The following is a 19,403-nucleotide window of genomic DNA, read 5'->3' as shown; positions in this document are numbered from 1 at the left end:
TTACTCTGAATTAAGCTTTTTTTTCTAAGTTTGGACAAATCCTTTCCTACACTTACTGAGGGCCTATAGTATACCAAGCATTGTGCTAAACACCAGTAATGAAAAGATAAATAAGACTGTACTCCTTCTATCGAAGTACTCACCGCCTGGCTGAGGTCACTTTTGTTTAGGGGCTTTCCACTCATAGCGAATGTTCATTAACATTAGGACACCTGGGACCACAATGATTAACCTCTTTATTGAGTTTATGAATCTACCCATTTGGAGTTAGGTCTTCCTGTCAGAGTATAGGTCAACAGAAATTAAGTATATTACTTATTTCTTATTGTAGATATCCCTAATATATATAATTTTGATTTTATAAAATTGTTAAAGAAGGAAGTAATGAGATGTATCTGGTTTTGGCCAGTTTAATTTTTATATGAGTGTCAGAAATTGTTTTATAAGGTAAATTTTTAGAAATTGAAAAATAAAATGAGGGGTCAGTAGTTTGTTAACTTTAGTTGTGTGTTTGTCTTTTGTGTTGTTATTACATTTTAAGTGTTAAACGTAGATTAAGAAGAATTTATATGTTTCCTGTTCTGTGTAAACACTAGTGTTTTTTTTAGGATGTTCATTTGTTGGCAAGAACTTTTGACACACAGTTTTCCACTAATATATTCTCTTGTAACAACAAGTTCACATCTGTCCTGCCATATACACTGAAGAATCGAATGTGGGGTTATCTTTAAGTGCTGCTCAGTCCACCTGAGAGCTGGGGTCTGGCACATAGCTCTGGTGCCCACACCATGAGCACATGGGAATAGTCAAGAGGCCAGAAAGGGAGGTCAGCCAGCATTGTTCGGCATCTTGGTGCAGCCCCAGCTACGTCTAGCTTCCTCTGGCCATAATGACCACCTACTTTCCTCTACCCAAGCTGGTGGTTCCATCGGACAGAAGCTTTGACAAAAACCATGGATGGTCAATACCTCCCCTTGAGCCACTTGAAAGGCAGGAACATAATGGGCTGCAGCTTCTCATAGCTCGGGGGGCACCATAGTGAGGCTAGGGTTAAAGTCTCCTCCCACGAAGACTTGATTCATGGAGTTCCTGGCTGACCTTTCTTACTTGGGTTCAAACTAGCCAAGAATAAGAATATCTCCACAATGATTTATCCTTTCAAACTATCCCTGAGTATTTATTTGTAGTTTAAACTTGTGTTTATTCTGCAGCTTTAAAAGATTATATGGTGCAAAAAAAAAAAAAATTATATGGTGCAATTAGGTTTTGCAATTTGAAGGCATTTGAAGTGATCCTACAAGTTAGATTATCTATTCTCTTTTCAGTTACTGATGTTTCTCTAAAGAGCTTGGCCGGAGAGATTGGTATCTGTTACATTCCTGAAGGTCTAAAGGAAAGGGGTTTTCATAACTTCAGTGGCTGCTTATGCTTCTTGAGTCTAAATGAGTTTCTACAATTTCAACTTTTTTTTTTGGTCTTTTGTTATTTTCTTAAAAATCTTTAGATTATCAAAGAATTGTCTAATCATTCAAGCAGGACCACTGTGTATAGTTAGGCGAGTTTCTCACTGCACCAACTTTGCATGTGTATTTGATGGCCCTGCTTACAAGATGCTATTTTCCAAACTTATATTCATCTTTATTGATCTTAACTTTGACCTCTCATCTTTTTCACATTCCTTGGAAAATTTAAATGCCAACTCTGAGCATTTTGCTGAAATAAGAACGGATTGATTTTGAATAGGACTTAATGGTTCTTGAATGTTAATATACCCTCATGACCTATGAGAATTTTAATAATGACAGAATCATATTTACACAGGTGTATATTTATCTTATTTATTTATTAAGACCCAGGTATGAGATTTAAGTTGAATGGGCATAATCAATAAAAAACAATTTGCAGAACTATTCAAAAGCAGAACTCAGTATGAGAGAAATTACCTGGCTTTGCCAGGAGTGGGAGGGGGAGCAGCAAGGGTCTGTGTTTAGTCTTGTATTTAGTTTAAAATACAAAATGAATTTAATTTTCCGTACTTCAACATCTGTTTGGAACCTAGATTTTTTCCTAGTTTAGAAAAATGTCCAGCTGTCAGGGCTGATAGTTCTTTCAATAACATTGTGTTTTTATGATTAAATCTGACATGTGCTGGAACATCAAAGTTTTCCTTCCTCAGACATTTCTTGGGTGTCTCCTCTTTGCCAGTCACCGTGTAAGACTGGGGATATAGTGATGAGTAAGAAAGAGAAGCTCGTGTCCAGTGGGACAGACAGGCACACAGTTGGGAGACAGTCTGATAAATATAACAGGGGAGGTACTACTGGGCACAGTAAGGACTGACCAGTTCTGCCGATGGGCTTAGGGAAAGCTTATCAGAAAGATCTGTGTTTGGAAGAATAAAGTTGTGCCTCGGATTTCATGTGCGATATGTACCCCCCCCTTCAGATAATTTATGGACTTTCTTCTGCAATGCCATTGCAGATGTAGACCAGAATTTGATGGACCGCCTCCAGAGAGTGAATAACACCTTATCCAGCCAAATTAGCCGTTTACAGAATATCCGCAATACCATTGAAGAGACTGGAAACTTGGCTGAGCAAGCACGTGCCAGGGTGGAGAGCACAGAGCAGTTGATTGAAATTGCGACCCGAGAACTTGAGAAAGCAAAGATTGCTGTTGCCAACGTGGTGAGTGATTGGGAAGGTCTGAGGTTCGGGTGCAGGAGTCCCTTGGTACTTTGTAGCAAGTCTCTTACTGTCCACAGAATGCTTCAGCTAAATTGACTCTTTGTGTCTTTTTGTCTCTAAACATGGAGCAAGAAAGCCACGTTGCTCAAAATTGTCATTAAATAGTTATCACAAATTGGATAACAACCAAAGGACATCTGGGTCCTTTCTCTACCTTTGTTCCTTCTATGGCACTAGTCAGTTTAAACTTCCTTTATCCTTTGATGAGAATAGAAATAGTAATCTGTAGCCAAGGATGCTAATATTAATGAAGGATCTTTGAATCAATAAGACATTCTTTTTGTTAAATAACACTAATACAAATTTGGTTTTGACACTTGTATTAAATTTAAATAATTCAGTCCTTTGAGATTAGTGCTCTGTTTATTTCCTCTTCAGTCAATCACTCAGCCAGAGTCTACAGGGGACCCAAACAACATGACTCTTTTGGCAGAAGAGGCACGAAAGCTTGCTGAACGGTAACCTCCAGATCCCTGTGTCTTAATGGTTAAGCTATAACTTACATGTGTACATGTTGTCCCCTCCTTTACCCACAAACACTTCGCATATAACCTACTTTTGTAAAGTTGGCTCTTTTCTGAAACGTTATTGGCTGTGTGTACTCTTTTCTTGCCTCTCCTTTGAAATCAGAATATTTACTTTGAATATTTGAACATGATGCTTTGGAGGGAAATTATATTTGCACATCTCAAAGAAAACCATAACATTTTTAGATTTTTAATTTCAAAACCTTAAAGTTGATAACTAAGAAGCTCAGTTGAATTTAGTTATATTTTTAATTTTTAAATTAATTTTTAACGAAACTGTTTAATTCTCAGATTTTAATAGAAAACGTTTACAAACCCATAGTACCTTTGAAAATCAGCCCAAGAAAACAGACCATTTCATTCCTCTTTTTTTTTTTTTTTGAGATTTTTAAAATTATTAAGTATAAGGTAGTTTCTTAGGAAAAACTTTAAGTTGTAAGAGAGCATTAAATTGAAAAAGTTTGTTAAGGTAGTTGCCAGAACGTAGGCTTCACAAAGGCAGATGTTTTTGTGTGTTTCATTCACTACTAAAGTTCTAATACCTCAAACAATGTCTGGGATATAGTAAGTACTCAATAAGTGTTTGTTGAATGAATTGCAGAACAGAGCTAGTAGACCTCATGGGTGTGGGATTCTTAAGTAAGCCCGACGTTAAGCTTTTAGCCTCATTGTTCAGAGCAATTACTTTGGCTTCTTGCTTTAACATGTGCTCTCTTTCTATTCTTTGCAAATGGAAATGGGTGAGTTGTATCATTTAGTTCACAGAACATTCATGGTTTCATAGCTAGATTTTCTGATGAAAAGAAGATAGCTGAAAACATATGGAAAACTCCCAAGGAAATTAGGTCTTGAAAATAAAATAATTCTGGTGTCTTTCATACAGGAATTTTGAAAGAAACCTTTATCGTACTGAAACCGAATGGCCACACACTACAGTGTGACACTGTAATATGAAATTTTAGAGCTGAAAAAAACCTTAGCAGTTCCTCAGCTGAAATTTGCATTATTTGGCTGGATTCCCTGTTGAAATGTTGCTTTCCATTTGGTGTCAGGGTGCTTTTCCTGTCAGTAATTAGGTTATATGTGAGAAGTCTGAATAGTTGGAGGCTGTTTCGAGACTATGTAGTAACTGAACCAGAGTGAAGATTAAACATTAGGTCTGGGGTTCGTGTTTATGTCTAGACGAGTTCTTGCTAGCATACATGGTCTTTTTTCTTTTTTTTTTTTTTAAAGATTTTATTTATTTATTCATGAGAAACAGAGAGAAAGAGAGGCAGAGGGAGCAGCAGGCTCCCAAGGAGCAGGCAGCCCGATGCAGGACTCGATCCCAGGCTCTGGGATCATGACCTGAGCCGAAGGCAGATGCTTAACCACCTGAGCCACCCAGGCGCCCCCATACATGGTCTTATAGATAAATTATTCTTAAATGATTTTATTTAGAAGTAATTTTTTGAAGAAATATAGACATTTGCCCCTATAAACTTTATAGGAAAATGTCATCTGGATAATACCACTTTTTTCAGATTGTAGAATGCTATTGTAAACTTAGCCCCACTGAAATGGTTGCAAAATTCCAAATTTATAAGAGTTTTTCAATATTTATAGAGCTCTGTCCATGTTAGTATATGTATATATTAATAAGGTAAGCATTACCTAAGTTCTGCCTCTTTCCCTATTAAATAGTTCTGTTTCATGGCTTATTTTTTCTTTTACGTTACACAGCCATAAACAAGAAGCTGATGATATCGTAAGAGTGGCAGAGACAGCTAATGATACATCAACCGAGGCATATAATCTGCTTCTGAGAACACTGGCAGGAGAAAACCAAACAGCTCTTGAGATTGAAGAGCTTAATAGAAAGTGAGTGTCATTTAAAAGTGGCTTATGGCCCTTTGGTTTTTCTTGTAAGTAGCACTGGTTCAATGAAAAATTAAATGCTGATGGATTCAGCGCATGCATTCATGCAGTAAGATTTCTTTTGTTAATCATGCTTTTGAAATGGTGCAGTAATTAGAGCAGGGGCTGGAGAGCCGCAGAGGTTTTATTCATTCCAGTTGCTGTAACTACACACAAAGGTAACAAGACTAGCCGTGATACTTAAATTTCTGCATAAATGAAAAAAAAGTATCATAGAGTCAGTAGAGAAAATATACTTGAGCTACACATATTTAAAAGGTGTCCAAAATAAGAAATACGCAGTAAACCATATGGTATAAATAGAAGTGACAAGATGAAATCTAAATTTAAGCTGTTTTGGTATTAACTAATAGCATTTTCTTTGAAGTTTTAGGAAATTCTGTTGCAGTGATTTGAACCAGAATGAATGTGGTTAACATGAAGATGCCAAAAGCAACCAAGTTTTTTGTTAAATCTTTTGTTCCTTAGGTATGAACAAGCGAAGAACATGTCACAGGATCTGGAAAAGCAAGCTGCCCGAGTACACGAGGAGGCCAAAAGGGCTGGAGATAAAGCGGTGGAGATCTATGCTAGCGTTGCTCAGCTGACGCCCGTGGACTCGGAAGCTCTGGAGGTATGGGGTGGACAGCCTGTGTGCACGGGGTGTTGGCGGTCACTGCCGTCACCCAGCCATAGCACGCAGCCTCGCCCGTCAGACGTGCACACGCACACACACACAGTACGCACCCTAGCCCTCCAGACACGCGCACACACACACGCACATAGTATGCACCCTCGCCCCTCAGACGCACACACGTGTGCACACGCACACACGCACATCCCTCACAGTCTGGGTAAGAGCTATTCTGACTTGCCCTGCAGCTATCACTGGTACTGACCTCCTCTGTCCTCCAGCTGACTCACTGGTAATGTCGAGTTCTGCTTCAGATATGTTCACTTACTGAGGTCAAGAATCCTGTGAGTATAAAGATTAAACAGCAAAGACTACTTTAGTGATAGGAATAATCACTCCGAGGTGTTAACTATAAATCCAAATTATTACATATTTGTGTTTATTAGAGCAGAGTACACCCAGACCGTTACGCCCAGGCACTCTGTGCTTGAGAACGAGAGAGAAGTAAAAGAAAATGGTTTAAATGAAAGAGCTAGGGCGCCTGGGTGGCTCAGTTGGTTAAGCGACTGCTTTCGGCTCAGGTCATGATCCTGGAGTCCCTGGATCGAGTCCCTCATCGGGCTCCCTGCTCGGCAGGGAGCCTGCTTCTCCCTCTGACCCTCCCCCCTCTCATGTGCTCTCTCTCTCTCATTCTCTCTGTCTTAAATAAATAAATAAAATCTTTAAAAAAAAAAAAAAAAGAAAGAGCTATATCAGGATGCTGCTGGGCAGCTAAAATATCTGGGGATTGGTAGGATTTTATTACGTCTGTACTCTACTCATGAATCCTCATTCCAGGCTCTGTATAAATGCTATTTCTTACATTGAATTTGAAATTTAATTAAGTTTCGCTTTTTACATCTGAGGCGTTGACTTGATTTTTTTACCATCAAGGTTTAGTTCGGTCTCTTCAGACACGTACATACTGTCTGATCTTGCATATTTGAAATTTGAGAATAGGCAAAACTAATCGGTGATTAAAAACCAGACCAGTGGCAGCTACATTGCTGAAAAGGTAGGTGTGGACATTAACTGGAAAGAGACACAAGCGAATTTCCTGGGGTGGAAATATTCTGTATCTTGATTGGGGTGTTGGCTACACAGGTAAATATATTTGTCAAAGCTCATCTCACTAAGTGCTGTGCATTTTACTGTGTGTAAAGGATACTTCAATTAAAAAAAAAGTCCATATAATCTTGACCTGTGCTTTTCTTTTAAAAATATCTCTAAGTGTTAAGTGTTACAGAGTTACTAAGCCTACCTTTTCATCGGTTTCATTGTTTTGTCTAAAATGCCACAACCTTACTTGCATTTCACAGAATGAGGCAAATAAAATCAAGAAGGAAGCTGAGGATCTGGACCGTCTGATTGACCAGAAATTAAAAGATTATGAGGACCTCCGAGAGGACATGAGAGGGAAGGAACTTGAAGTCAAGAAGCTTCTGGAGAAGGGAAAGACTGAACAGCAGGTTGGTTTAATTTGCAAGTGACTTCATTTCTTGAGGCAAAATGTGAAACCGTGCTGCGTGACCTGTGTCCATGATGTCACCACAAGTGCAGGGACCGCAGGCCCTCAGGAATTCAGAGGAAGGCCTTCTGTGGGGCGCACCGGCCTAGCTGCCCCATGCTGGCAGGTGTCAAGGTGGCAGCTAGGAGCTGCCTGGCCTGTTAGGAGAAAGAAGGGAATCACCTTGGAGGGTTTGTCCTCTGATCTGCCGTGTGTTTGCAGACTGCTGACCAGCTCCTAGCCCGAGCAGATGCCGCCAAGGCTCTTGCGGAAGAAGCTGCTAAAAAGGGACGAAATACCTTACAAGAAGCCAATGACATTCTCAACAACCTGAAGGGTATGAAAGACTCACATGATAGCGTACATTTCTATGCTTTCTTCACTGAGGTGATTTACTTCTTAATTTTTACCATGAGATTCTCGGAACATATACCATATGAAAGATAAGAGTATACCAAATCCCATAAATCTATCATCCAGATTCAACAGTTAATGATTTTTACTACACTAACTTCATCCCCCAACATCCACCCTACTTTTTTTTATACGGAATTATTTCAAAGAAAAATCCGAGAGCTTGGGTCATTTTACCCCTTCATACCTCAGTATGAAAATAAAACCAAAAAAAAAAGAGGAAATTTTCTGATATTAGAATAACTCATGTTATCAAGATATGCCTATTTAGCTGGCTCATGTTGTTAAATGGAGATTATTTTTCATTTTCTCTGCCAATTGCATCTCAATCCTTGTGCCTTCTGTCCTCACCCAAGAGAAAAAAGAAATGTGCTCAATTCACGGGACAGTCCCGGAGTTGCCTCTGATAAAATAGCCCGTAGGTTCCATAAACATGGAAGCTTTATAAGATAATGGTTGACTCTATCGGCCCTGGTGTCAGTGGGATTGATTTAGAATCCCTGATCCACCTCGTACTTCCTGTGAACCCTTAGGGGAAATTCTCTCCCTCCATAGTCTTCAGTTCTCATGTATAAAACTGATACAATGCCTGCTTCACAGGCATATAAAAAAGGTCTTAACCCAGTAGCTAACACCTAGTAAACACTGAATAAACTGCAGTTTTTAATACTGGTTGCCGTGGTAGTAATGGCATACTCCGTGCTTTGCACAAAAATAAACTTCTTTGCAGAAACATGTTCGTTCATAAGACTCTAAAGCTGTACGCTTCCTTCTTCTAAGGCCGTCCGTGGTGTTTTTCATTTTTCTCTCCCGACTTTCACTGTTCGTAAAACGAAGTCCCGTTGCCGCTCCCTGACAGGTTCCCTTTTGGCTTGCTGAGAGTTGAGCTCAAATGCACCTGCTTTATTGTAGATTTCGATAGGCGAGTGAATGATAACAAGACTGCTGCAGAGGAGGCTTTAAGGAGAATCCCTGCCATCAACCAGACCATAATAGAAGCCAATGACAAGACAAGGGAGGCGCAGCTGGCTCTGGGCAGTGCCGCCGCCGACGCGACCGAGGCCAAGAGCAAGGCCCACGAGGCGGAGAGGATCGCCAGCGCCATCCAGAAGGTGTGTGCTCCGCTCTGCCCCCCAGCACTCTTTGCTCCTGTGTTTCTCCAGTCGTTTTCCAGTTTCTTTCCCCATCCCTAAAAGCCCTCATAGACTTCTTCCTCAACTCTGCTAAGATTATCCTTAAGCTGTCCTTGTTCCTTTTTTACTGGGCATTTACAGTAGGTAAGTACATTGACTGAAGAGGGCGAATCATTGAAGTCGTTGAAAGGGCCCTTGAACATTTCTACTGTTGTCTCGGCGGCAGGGTCTCTGTGGTGAGGAGGGGCATGGCTTCCTGGGCCCAAAGAGCGCCTTGCACAAGAAAATCAGACTCTTCTCAAGTAAACACAGTTCTTTGATATGGACAGCTGATGTTTTTTCAGTCTTACGTAGAGTGCCAGGTCAATACAACTCTCAGGCCCCTCTTTTGAGCATATTTTATATCGAAGCCCTACCTTATTTAGCTGCCACTGCTAGGATTCTTTCTACTCATCTTTTTTTTTAAAGATTTTATTTATTTATTGGAGAGGGAGACAGAGCATAAGCAGGGGAGGGGCAGAGGGAGAAGCAGACTCCCCGCTGAGCAGGGAGCCTGATGCAGGGCTCCATCCCAGGACCCTGAGATCATGACCTGAGCAGAAGTCAGATGCTTTAACCAACTGAGCCACCCAGGCGTCCGTCCCCTTTCTACAATCATCTTAAAGAATAATCTCTTTAAGCTGGCTTTTTCCTACTTAAAAGTCAATCTGTTTATTTTATTTAAAAGAGAGACTAGAATGGATTCTAAAAGAATGTATTCAAGAATCACAAACATTTTTTAGTTTGTTTAGAACAGTTGGTTTTGGATTAATTATATTTTATAAAATACTCCTACATCAGGATCGTGAGGTTTTTTGGTACATTGTGATGAACTGCCAAGTAGAACAAGGCCACTACGTTTGAACTGAAAATGTATCCAAGTCAAAGAGTCTAATCAATATGATGTGTTGGCAAGTGTACACCATTTAAATGTTTTATCATTTGCTAGCCATGTGACCTCAACTAAAAATGGCAATGATAGAAAAGGAAGTATTAAGGATAAATAAGAGGATACAAATGGAAGTGTTTTATAAAATATAAAATGCTATTAGGTTAGGCAGTAACGCTAGCTTTTCTTTCCTTACTGTTACTTGGAACCCAAATAAATGACACCCTAAGTCAACGTATGGTATAATTTACTTCCCTGTTCTTTCTGGATTATATTTTCAAACCATTCTACAGATTATTAAAGATGCGGGAGCATACTTTAGAAAGAGGAAAGCTTTTTTTCACTAGCTGTTCTTTATCATGTGCCTAGAACGCTACCAGCACCAAGGCAGAAGCCGAAAGGACTTTTGCAGAAGTTACAGACCTGGATAACGAGGTGAACAATATGCTGAAACAACTACAGGAAGCAGAAAAGGAGCTGAAGAGAAAACAAGAGGACGCTGACCAGGATATGATGATGGCAGGGATGGTAAGCCGTTTTGGCCTATTTGCTTGTGGGCAGAAAGTGAAGGGTGTTTAATGATAAAGATCCCCATCTTGTTAAGAAGAGTCTCTTTCATATTGACTTTTGTTTTTCATTGTGCTTTCTGGCCAAGAATCGGGTTAGTAACTTACATAGAAGACAAAGAATTTGGGTCTCTTGTGGGGTTGTTGCACAATTGTCCTGTCCCAAAGTTTCTCTCAGTTAAAAGCAAAACATTCTTTTACACATTGAAGTTTTAGGACATTGAAAAGTATGCATTTGTATTTTTGGATGGGTGATTCATACATGGTATAAAATAAAAAAGGAATAAAAAGGAATACAATGAAAAATTAATTTCCTTCCTACTCTTGTTATCCCAGCAACTTACTTTCTAGAGGCAAACACCAGTTTCTTGTATTTCATTTTTGAAGATGACAAAAACATACCAAACTTACATCTAATTTAATTTTTTTTTACCTTTTGTGATGATGTGTATAGACAACACTGTGGGTGACAAAATTGACTTAGGAATGCATGGCCCAATAAAGAACAAGGGTGCATTTTCCGGAAACATAACTTTGCAGTTCAGTCTGATTGCAATCACAGTAATGAACTTGTTTAATTGTACACTTTCAGTACAAGTGAGGGACCCTTTTTCCACTCCTGCTGAAAACAGGCCTTTTACCTGGCTCATTTTCACCCTGGGACAGAAAGGAGAAATAGTAACCCTGTTTACCTAAAGAAGACTCTAGGGAAGTGATAACAGGAAGCATTCCTATGCAAACACCTTATTTTAGTACGCTTTTTGGCTTTTATTTTGGACTATCTCAGTTTTCTCTAGCAAGGTATGGCTCAATTGGAAATTCCCATATAGTAAAAAATACGCATTTCTCATATGGGGTGAGAGGGTCTCTGCATTTCCTTTTTAATATATTTGTAGAAACATTGCATTTAGAGCCTGTGGAAAGAAGGAAAAGGATATATTCTTGATGAGCTCCAAGAAAAGGGTATGGATTCCATTCAAAGGGTGGAAGAAGATCCATCTTTTGTTCTTTTTGGTAAATAACTTCTAATGAACACAAAGCACCAGCACGCACCCCATCCCATTTGTATTTACGTCAGTCCTGAAAGACACAGCGTTGAGCCGGTATTGTTTGAGTCTGTCACATAACTTTTTTCACCAAAAGAGTAAAGGCTTATGGTTGTCCTGGAAGAGGAGGCTGGAGCCTACAGGTTACCCGCGGTAGCATTGCTCTCTGTAGGCCCTCGCGAAGTCACTTACCCTGTCTAGGACATGTGCAGGAAAGCCTGTCAGCGCTGTGATTTCAATAGAGATTCATCATTTATTTGTGAAGGGTTTTTTCCTCGTGCATTTTCTTTTTTTAAAAAATCTTATGTACTGTCCAAAAATGTTGCGGTGTCTTGAGCCAAACACTAGGAAAAACAATTTTGTGGTAGGGAGCTCAAAGCTGCTCGTTTATATCCTGACTGGATTTTATTTGTGAGAGCATCTGTTTTCTGATATTCCGACGCTTCCTCTTCCATTGTCATTTCCCGTGACTCACGCACAGGGTATTTGTTCAGGTTTCATGGAGTTTTCCCAAATATATTTACCTTTGGTTGATTTACAAAATGTAAACCGTATTGCCACATGCGTGTGCGTGCGTGTGCATTTGCAGGGGGGAGAGGGTGTTACAGAAGGTGTCACTTGAGTATGAAACTTCTCTGAGAATAGGACATTTCTAATAATCAAGTCTCTAAGAGTGTCCTGAAGGACATAGTTTGGTTCTAAAATGTAGTTTTTATACTCGTCCTTAAAAATAATTTGTTTCTGCTCGATGAATTTGGTTCCGAATCCACTTCCATGTATTTTTGAGTGAGAAAGTGAGAACAGGGGATAATATTGGTCTTTTTGAAATACAGATCCAGTCAGTGTAGGCATGCGGGCTGCCTACTTGTGTCTGTTCTGTGAATTAAAAATAGCAACATTTGACCATGAAGATACTCTGAAAGACCAAAAACAAAACAAAACAAAACCAAACCCCTACAGTGAGAGATTGTAGTTTCACAAGTTAGGAAAGAGGAAGCATCTGAAAATTGGACTTGTTGGCTGACTGGGGGGAAAAAATATCTCAAGAGCATGAAAACACACCGTCAGGACTGCTGGTATCATCTCTCCTTTTCCCGGTACAGGCTTCGCAGGCTGCTCAGGAAGCCGAGATCAATGCCAGAAAGGCCAAAAACTCCGTTACCAGCCTCCTGCACCTGATTAATGAGCTCCTGGAGCAGCTGGGTAAGTGGCTGTGGAGTGATTGTCGGCCGCCCCCGGATTCTCTGTGCTGCCCTTGCGGTCTGATGCAGTCGACGCAAAAGCAGATAGTACAGCAGGCCTGTTGTGTGAACCCAATCAGGACTCGAGGTCGTATTAACTCAGCTACGAGGTCCTTCCATGGCATGTGATCTGAGTCCTGGAATCTGACCACGGTCCAAGGACTTATAAAATCAGGAAGACAGGCTGCCAGTGAGGGTGGCTCACTTGTGGTCGATGCTTATGATACACTGAACGGTGATTATTCTGAGCTCATCCTGCTTGGCAGAGTGTCTTTAGAGGATTTAAAGTGAAGGATTTCAGTGCTAGAGTGAAAGGACACTTTAAGCCATCGACAACTTCACTGCCTGGAATTCTTTTCATTTGCTAATTAAAAGGAGAATCTGATGAGGTGACAGTTCTTCAAAAAGAGAATAAGCTCGATTTTTCAAGGAAATTCAAGCATGTTGAAATGCTTTTTTTTTTTTTTAAAGATTTTATTTATTTATTTGAGAGAAAGAATGAGAGAGAGAGAGAGCATGAGAGGGAGGAGGGTCAGAGGGAGAAGCAGACTCCCTGCTGAGCAGGGAGCCTGATGTGGGACTTGATCCCGGGACTCCAGGATCATGACCTGAGCTGAAGGCAGTCGCTTAACCGACTGAGCCACCCAGGCGCCCGAAATGCTCTTTTAATCCAGGGTGGTAGGGAGCAGGCTTCGTTACAGGACAGATGTACTTTTGTCGCCAGCCTCCATTATAAAGTGGTCATGCTCCAGCCCATATGGCTTTGTGGCAAGGCATTCTGCTTTAATTTAGCCTTGAAGGTTTATTCAGTGTTTTGTTTGGGGTGGTTTTTTTTTTTTTTTTGGTCTTTTGGAGGGTGGGGGAGGGTATATTTTTTATCTGTCTCAAATATCAAGAATAATAAATTATGTGCTGTCAGATGGGTTTTAAAATGAAAGGAGCTAGAAGAGGTAGCTTTTTGTGGCAGAAAGGGCTGGATTTTTAAAGTTAGTCAGGCTTGGGTTGGAATCTGTTTTGTTGCCTTGTAAACTGCGCAAACTTGGGCAAATTGCTTAACATCTGAGAATCACTGGCAGAATATGGTCTTGTGAGAATTTAGTCAAGTACGGTATGCATAAAGTATTGAGCGCTGTGTGGCTGTCTGCTTTCATTAACTATGGAAGCAATTCTTTCCATAAGAACCTCCTTTTCTTGCTAATTTTAAAGTGAAGCTTTTGCTGGAATTATTTCAGCATTTTCATCCCTGGCCATTTTCCGTAGGAGGGCTCCAAATAGAGTCTAACTCCTGAAAGCAGGACAGGACTCCCCAGAACCAACCCAGCCTCCCTGGAAGCTAAAGAGCCGAGGGCTTACAGTTCTAGCCCGAAGATTTTTATGTTCATTAGATAGCATTAAAATGACATACAGGTTACATACATAAACATGAAAATGGTATCAAACGTTACCAGATGACCTTCAAAACTGCAGGTGAGGCTTAAGGTCTCAAGCAAGGCAGCTGTGTATTTAGACATCATCTCACAAAAACTGTTTCCTCAGAGAAAACATCCAGCCCAGTATCCATTATATGCTCTGACCTGTCCTCGCCGAGTTAGGTCCATGTTTACACTTGGTCTGCATAGTTCATGCCCTTGCATGACACGAATGGTCTACAAGTCTCGTTTGCAGGCCACCACTGCATAGCGGCAGCTGCTGGGCTTCATTTATAAGACAGGCTAGTGGAGGGGCGCCTGGGTGGCTCAGTCAGTGAAGCATCTGCCTTCGGCTCAGGTCATGATCCCAAGGTCCTGGGATGGAGCCCCGCATCGGGCTCCCGGCTCGCGGGAAGCCTGCTTCTCCCTCTCCTGCTCCCCCTGCTTGTGTTCCCTCTCTCGCTGTGTCTCTTTCTGTCAAATAAAGTGGAGGTGCTTGCGGAGCGATGTGATGATTCTTACTGGGTGCATCTGTTTCCTCCTGTGTCCTTTCTGACTCTACAGGGCAGCTGGACACAGTGGACCTGAACAAGCTCAATGAGATCGAAGGCACCCTGAACAAAGCCAAAGATGAAATGAAAGTCAGTGATCTGGACAGGAAAGTGTCTGATCTGGAGAATGAAGCCAGGAAGCAGGAGGCCGCGATCATGGACTATAACAGAGATATCGAGGAGATCATGAAGGACATTCGCAACCTGGAAGACATCAAGAAGACCTTACCATCTGGCTGCTTCAACACCCCGTCCATCGAAAAGCCCTAGAGTCATCTTTTAGGGCTGGAAGGCAGCACCCCCCAACCGGGGAGCCGTTGTGAGGCCACAGAGTGCCTTAACACACAGATTACATTTTTTCAGACCCCCACTTCTCTGCTGCTCTTCACCACTGTCCTTTTGAACCAGGAAAATTCACAAAGCTTAAAGAGAAGTAAGTCAGACATCATGAATCGGGAACAGAGGGTTTTATCTGATAGTCTCTCTTCCACGGAAGGCACTCCCTTACCCACACTTTCCCTTCTGAGTCGCATGAGGACGTGGCATCTTATGTGATCATACAGTGGTGTAAACACTTCGTGAGAACCATTGTCTGCCGGGGCTGAGCAAGTGGCCCTCCCTTTTCTCCTGGATACCGGCAGAACCTCCTCGGTCTCAGTACTCTTGTTTCTATGAAGGAAAAGTTTGGCCACTAGTAGCCACGTTGCGATGGCCAGGATATCCAGTCTGTCGATAAAGAAAGTGCACCTACATCTACCACCCCGCCTCCTTTTACGCAAAAGGAAATAAACGTCCTGTGCCAAAGATATTGGTCACTTAGAATGTCAAGAGCCATCGTCAGTTGCTTTAGCTATTTTGAGTATAGGACACTGAGCCATCCACGGGTAAGGCTGCAATTATTCCTGACAGTCTCCAGGAGAATGAGGCTGCAGAAGTAGGCTGAACATTTTCTCATATGTTAATAATTGACTAGGAAGATACACTTTTTTCAGATCTTTGGGCAGCTGATAAATCTGGATGGGCAGCTTGCACTCACCAATAGACGTCTTCTGATATTCCTATAAATGGAATTTATACAGAAGAAATAGGGATATGATAACCACTAAAGTTTGTTTTGTTTTTTTTTCAAAATCAAACTAATACCTAGAGCTTTTTTAGTGTGTTAGTCTTGGAACTAGTGCTGTTATCTGGTAGAGAGCAGTTGATCCCTAAGATCTTGACAAACAAGAAACAAGCTGCCTTGTCCTAGTCTTTCCTCGCAAAGGGATAAAACTTATATGCAACTTGTATTGTCAGGATCCCGTATATCCATTTTTTTCTTCCATTGGGGAGAGATGACACTTTTGACCCTTATCCTCAATTACCTTCTGATGTTCCCATCTTCTAGGGTCCCTCTACACGCCTGCCAAATCCTGGTGGCAAATCCCTGCACTCAGTAGTTCACACAGCTGCCAGCACCGTCTAGTTCCTGCACTTTGTGATTGAAACCCATTCGAAACCCTCCCTCTCAGTGCAGAGGGAAGACCCGTAGGTGGACTTGCCTAGCTGGCTTCTCAACTTTGGATCCTCAGCTCTGTGGTTTTCTTTCAAGATCACAGTATGAAGATTCTCTGCCCCACAACGCCTTCCTCCTACCAACCCACCTTTGAGATTCATATATATCGCCTTTAACACTATGCAACTTTGTACTTTGCGTAGCGGGGGGAAAGAAACTATTATCTGACACACTGGTGCTATTAATTATTTCAAATTTATATTTTTGTGTGAATGTTTTTTTTGTTGTTGTTTATCATGATTATAGAGTAAGGAATTTATGTAAATATACTTGGTCCTATTTCTAGAATGGCACTGTCTGTTCACTTCTTCATTTTTCCCCTTCACTGGCACAATGTGTCTGTATACCTCCTTCCCTTCCGTCTGCAGTCCTTTGCCTTGCACCTGCCCCCCCATCGCTCTGCCCTGCGCCTTGTGTCTGCAGCATGTTCATTCTCCAGCGCGAATGTCCACCCGCTTCCCTCCACACCCAGCCGCTCTGCAGGGGTGCCTCCCACCCTCCTCCACCGCAGGCCCGCCCCCTGAAATTGCAGCCTGATGTTCCTGAGGCCCGCTCCCGAGCAGGCGTGTCAGGTCGACAGGAGGTGGCGGGATGAGGATGTTTTGCTGAACGGCATCTTCAGCATCAATGTGGGCCTAACCGGGAATGAACTAGAAATGCCCTTTCCGACAGTTGGAGCTATGGACGGGTCCGTTGAGAAGGGAGGGCGTGATCACTGAGCACTCAGAGGGCACCAGGGATGGAGTACAGACAGGTAGAGTGGGAGCGGCCGTGCATCGGGGTCTCCCCTGCTGCCTGCTTGCATACCAGAGTCGGCTCTAAAGGCTTTGACTTGGCATACCCCTGGCTTTCCCTGGGCCGCTTCTACTGTTGCCAGAGGCCAGGCTCGTTCCTGCCAAGTTTTCACATCAGCGTCTCCTAGCTAGTTCCTCGTGGTAAGGGGCCACCTCCTAACAGAGACATTTTGTTCAAGGTCGCAGGACAAGGACTGTAGATCGACTGCCGGGATAGTTGTCCCTCTAGCCTGTGGGTCAGCCTCACAGCAGTCAGTCGTAGGCCGCAGTGAAATTTGGAGTTTTTTTGTTTGGTTTGGTTTGGTTGCTTTTCTCCTTCTCCATCTGTGTCATATATTTTTAAACAGAATTTTATTTTTAAAATAAAAAGCTCTTTGTAAGACAATACCTTCATTACACTCCTGCAATATGCATTATTTTATTGTATGGTTCTAGTTACCTGAATTTCATGTAATAAAACTGACAGGGTGGCTGCTGAAGAATGCTGGGGGTCGCGGGGGGCGTATCCAGCTGCTCTCCGGAATTCTTCCTTGTAATCCCCGCGGTGGCCCTTTGATATGTGCCTTCACCTTAGCTGTTTGCCTTAATCTCTACAGTCTCGCTCTCCAGGGTGGTGAATAAAATGCAACACTTGGCCTTTTTTTAATGTTAAAAAAAAAAAACAGTATTTTATTTATAATAAAATCTGAATATTTGTAACCCTTTATATTTGGTGTGGCCTGAGTGTGGTACTGGGGACAGGATGTTTTGAAAGGTACGATGAAGAGAAAGCTGCTTGTAATACCTTCTTTGGGTGACTTATTTCCTTGAGAACAGTCCAATATGTGTGCAGGTACATGCTGTAAGTATGTGTGTGTGTGTATGTATATATGTGTGTATATATTATACATACAAGTAATACACACACACATATATATACATACTTTTTTTCCCCTTCTCAGATGGGGATACTTTGGTGTGGTCCAGAGGTAGGCAGACTTTTTCTGTAAAGAGCTAGACTATACATATTGTAGGCTTCACAGGCCCTATGGTCTCTGTTACACCGACTTTGCTCTTGCAGCCTGAAAGCAGCCCGGACAGTGTGTAAACAAATGAGTCCAACACAACTATTTACAAAAACAGGCACGGGCCCGAGGGCTGCCATGTACCGGACCCCTTGGGGTATGATTAATGCCTGCTTAGTGACACCTGAAGACTATTTTAAAATTATTTGGGCTTCTTAAATTAGCAGCTGTATGTAAAAAGTTGTCTTTCTACCTGTAAATATGCCCATAACTTCAGCTAAAGGGGGTCTCTTGAGGTGATGAAAACCACTCTCGAACATAAGGGAATAGAGAGAAAAAGTAAGTGATGTGCTGAGCCGGCAGGCCAGAGTAGCTCATCCGTGCCTCAGCCCATCTGGAGGGTTGACCCAGCGGGAGTCATCTGAGGCCAGGTGAAGAGTTTCAGATACGGAGACAGCAGGAAGGCTTTGGTTTCCTCTTCGGTGCTCTGTTCATAGCCCTGAGTCCCTGCGGATGACCTGCCACCTTCCTGATCTTCTAAATCCTTGTAACTATGACACCTGTGAAGAACCTGAACTCTCCTCGATTGGACTTGCTCAGAGAGAGCTTTAGAGGGCACTAGTTCCTCGCTTTCACGCATACCCTGTTCTTAACCTGTTTGTAGGACCTGATTCAAACGCAAACACATCTTTCTAGTTACTGTGTCCAAGTGATGAGTGGGATTTTAAAAACTTGCGGGTCGGCAGTTTCTCCAAGGTTGGTATTGGCATAATCTGATGCAAAATATCCCCGAAGGTTTACTCCTTAAAGTAAGCATTTTTAGCCCCCTGATAAATCTGAATTCACCAGCTCCACTTCACTAAGCTCAAAGTGGAATGCTAAAGAAGACCTCTGGCACCCAGGAGAGCCACCAAGTAGAAAGGCAGATGGTGCCTGCTTCATAGGGTGAGGAAGGACCCATCCCAATGAAGGATCACCTCTCTCCAGGCCCTTAGCTTATGGGACCAGAAACAAGACAGTTGTACATAGCAGGTAATTTTGCCTGTTCACACTGAGCAGGTTTAAATGAAGTAGATACTAATCACGAGTGAAAAATAAGAAACTTCCTAGTAAATAATCTATCAGGCTCCAGTGGTTCAGAAGTTATCAGCAAGAGTGCTTTATATTTGTACTGAGTCCCCCAAGATGATTATATCTGCTCTACACAAATGATACTCTAAATAGAAATTAATTATATGCAGGGCGCCTGGGTGGCTCAGTCGGTTAAGCATCTGCCTTTGGCTCAGGTCATGATCCCAGGGTCCTGGGATGGAGCCCCCTTCAGGCTCCCTGCTCGGCGGGGAGCCTGCTTATCCCTCTCCCTCTGCCCCTACCCTGCATGTGTTCTGTCTCATTCTCTCTCAGATAAGTAA

At 42.0% G+C, this 19,403-nt stretch overlaps 1 protein-coding gene across 1 annotated transcript in view; it reads left to right on the top strand.

The window, feature by feature from the left end:
• LAMC1 (laminin subunit gamma 1) overlaps window positions 1–17,693 on the top strand; it is a 126,595-nt gene extending 108,902 nt beyond the window's left edge. Inside the window, exons 19-28 of the mRNA XM_006729152.3 lie at window positions 2,482–2,687; window positions 3,126–3,205; window positions 4,997–5,134; window positions 5,660–5,804; window positions 7,163–7,312; window positions 7,573–7,687; window positions 8,677–8,876; window positions 10,195–10,353; window positions 12,541–12,640; window positions 14,652–17,693. Coding sequence (XP_006729215.2) covers window positions 2,482–2,687; window positions 3,126–3,205; window positions 4,997–5,134; window positions 5,660–5,804; window positions 7,163–7,312; window positions 7,573–7,687; window positions 8,677–8,876; window positions 10,195–10,353; window positions 12,541–12,640; window positions 14,652–14,908 — 1,550 coding nt within the window. The 3' untranslated portion in view covers window positions 14,909–17,693. The remainder of the gene's footprint in view (window positions 1–2,481; window positions 2,688–3,125; window positions 3,206–4,996; window positions 5,135–5,659; window positions 5,805–7,162; window positions 7,313–7,572; window positions 7,688–8,676; window positions 8,877–10,194; window positions 10,354–12,540; window positions 12,641–14,651) is intronic.
• The last annotated feature ends 1,710 nt before the right edge of the window (window positions 17,694–19,403 follow it).

Source organism: Leptonychotes weddellii, chromosome 6 (assembly GCF_054177405.1).
Source record: "Leptonychotes weddellii isolate Sample4059 chromosome 6, ASM5417740v2, whole genome shotgun sequence".
NCBI classification, from domain to species: domain Eukaryota; kingdom Metazoa; phylum Chordata; class Mammalia; order Carnivora; family Phocidae; genus Leptonychotes; species Leptonychotes weddellii.
This window is presented reverse-complemented; position numbering and strand designations above follow the sequence as displayed.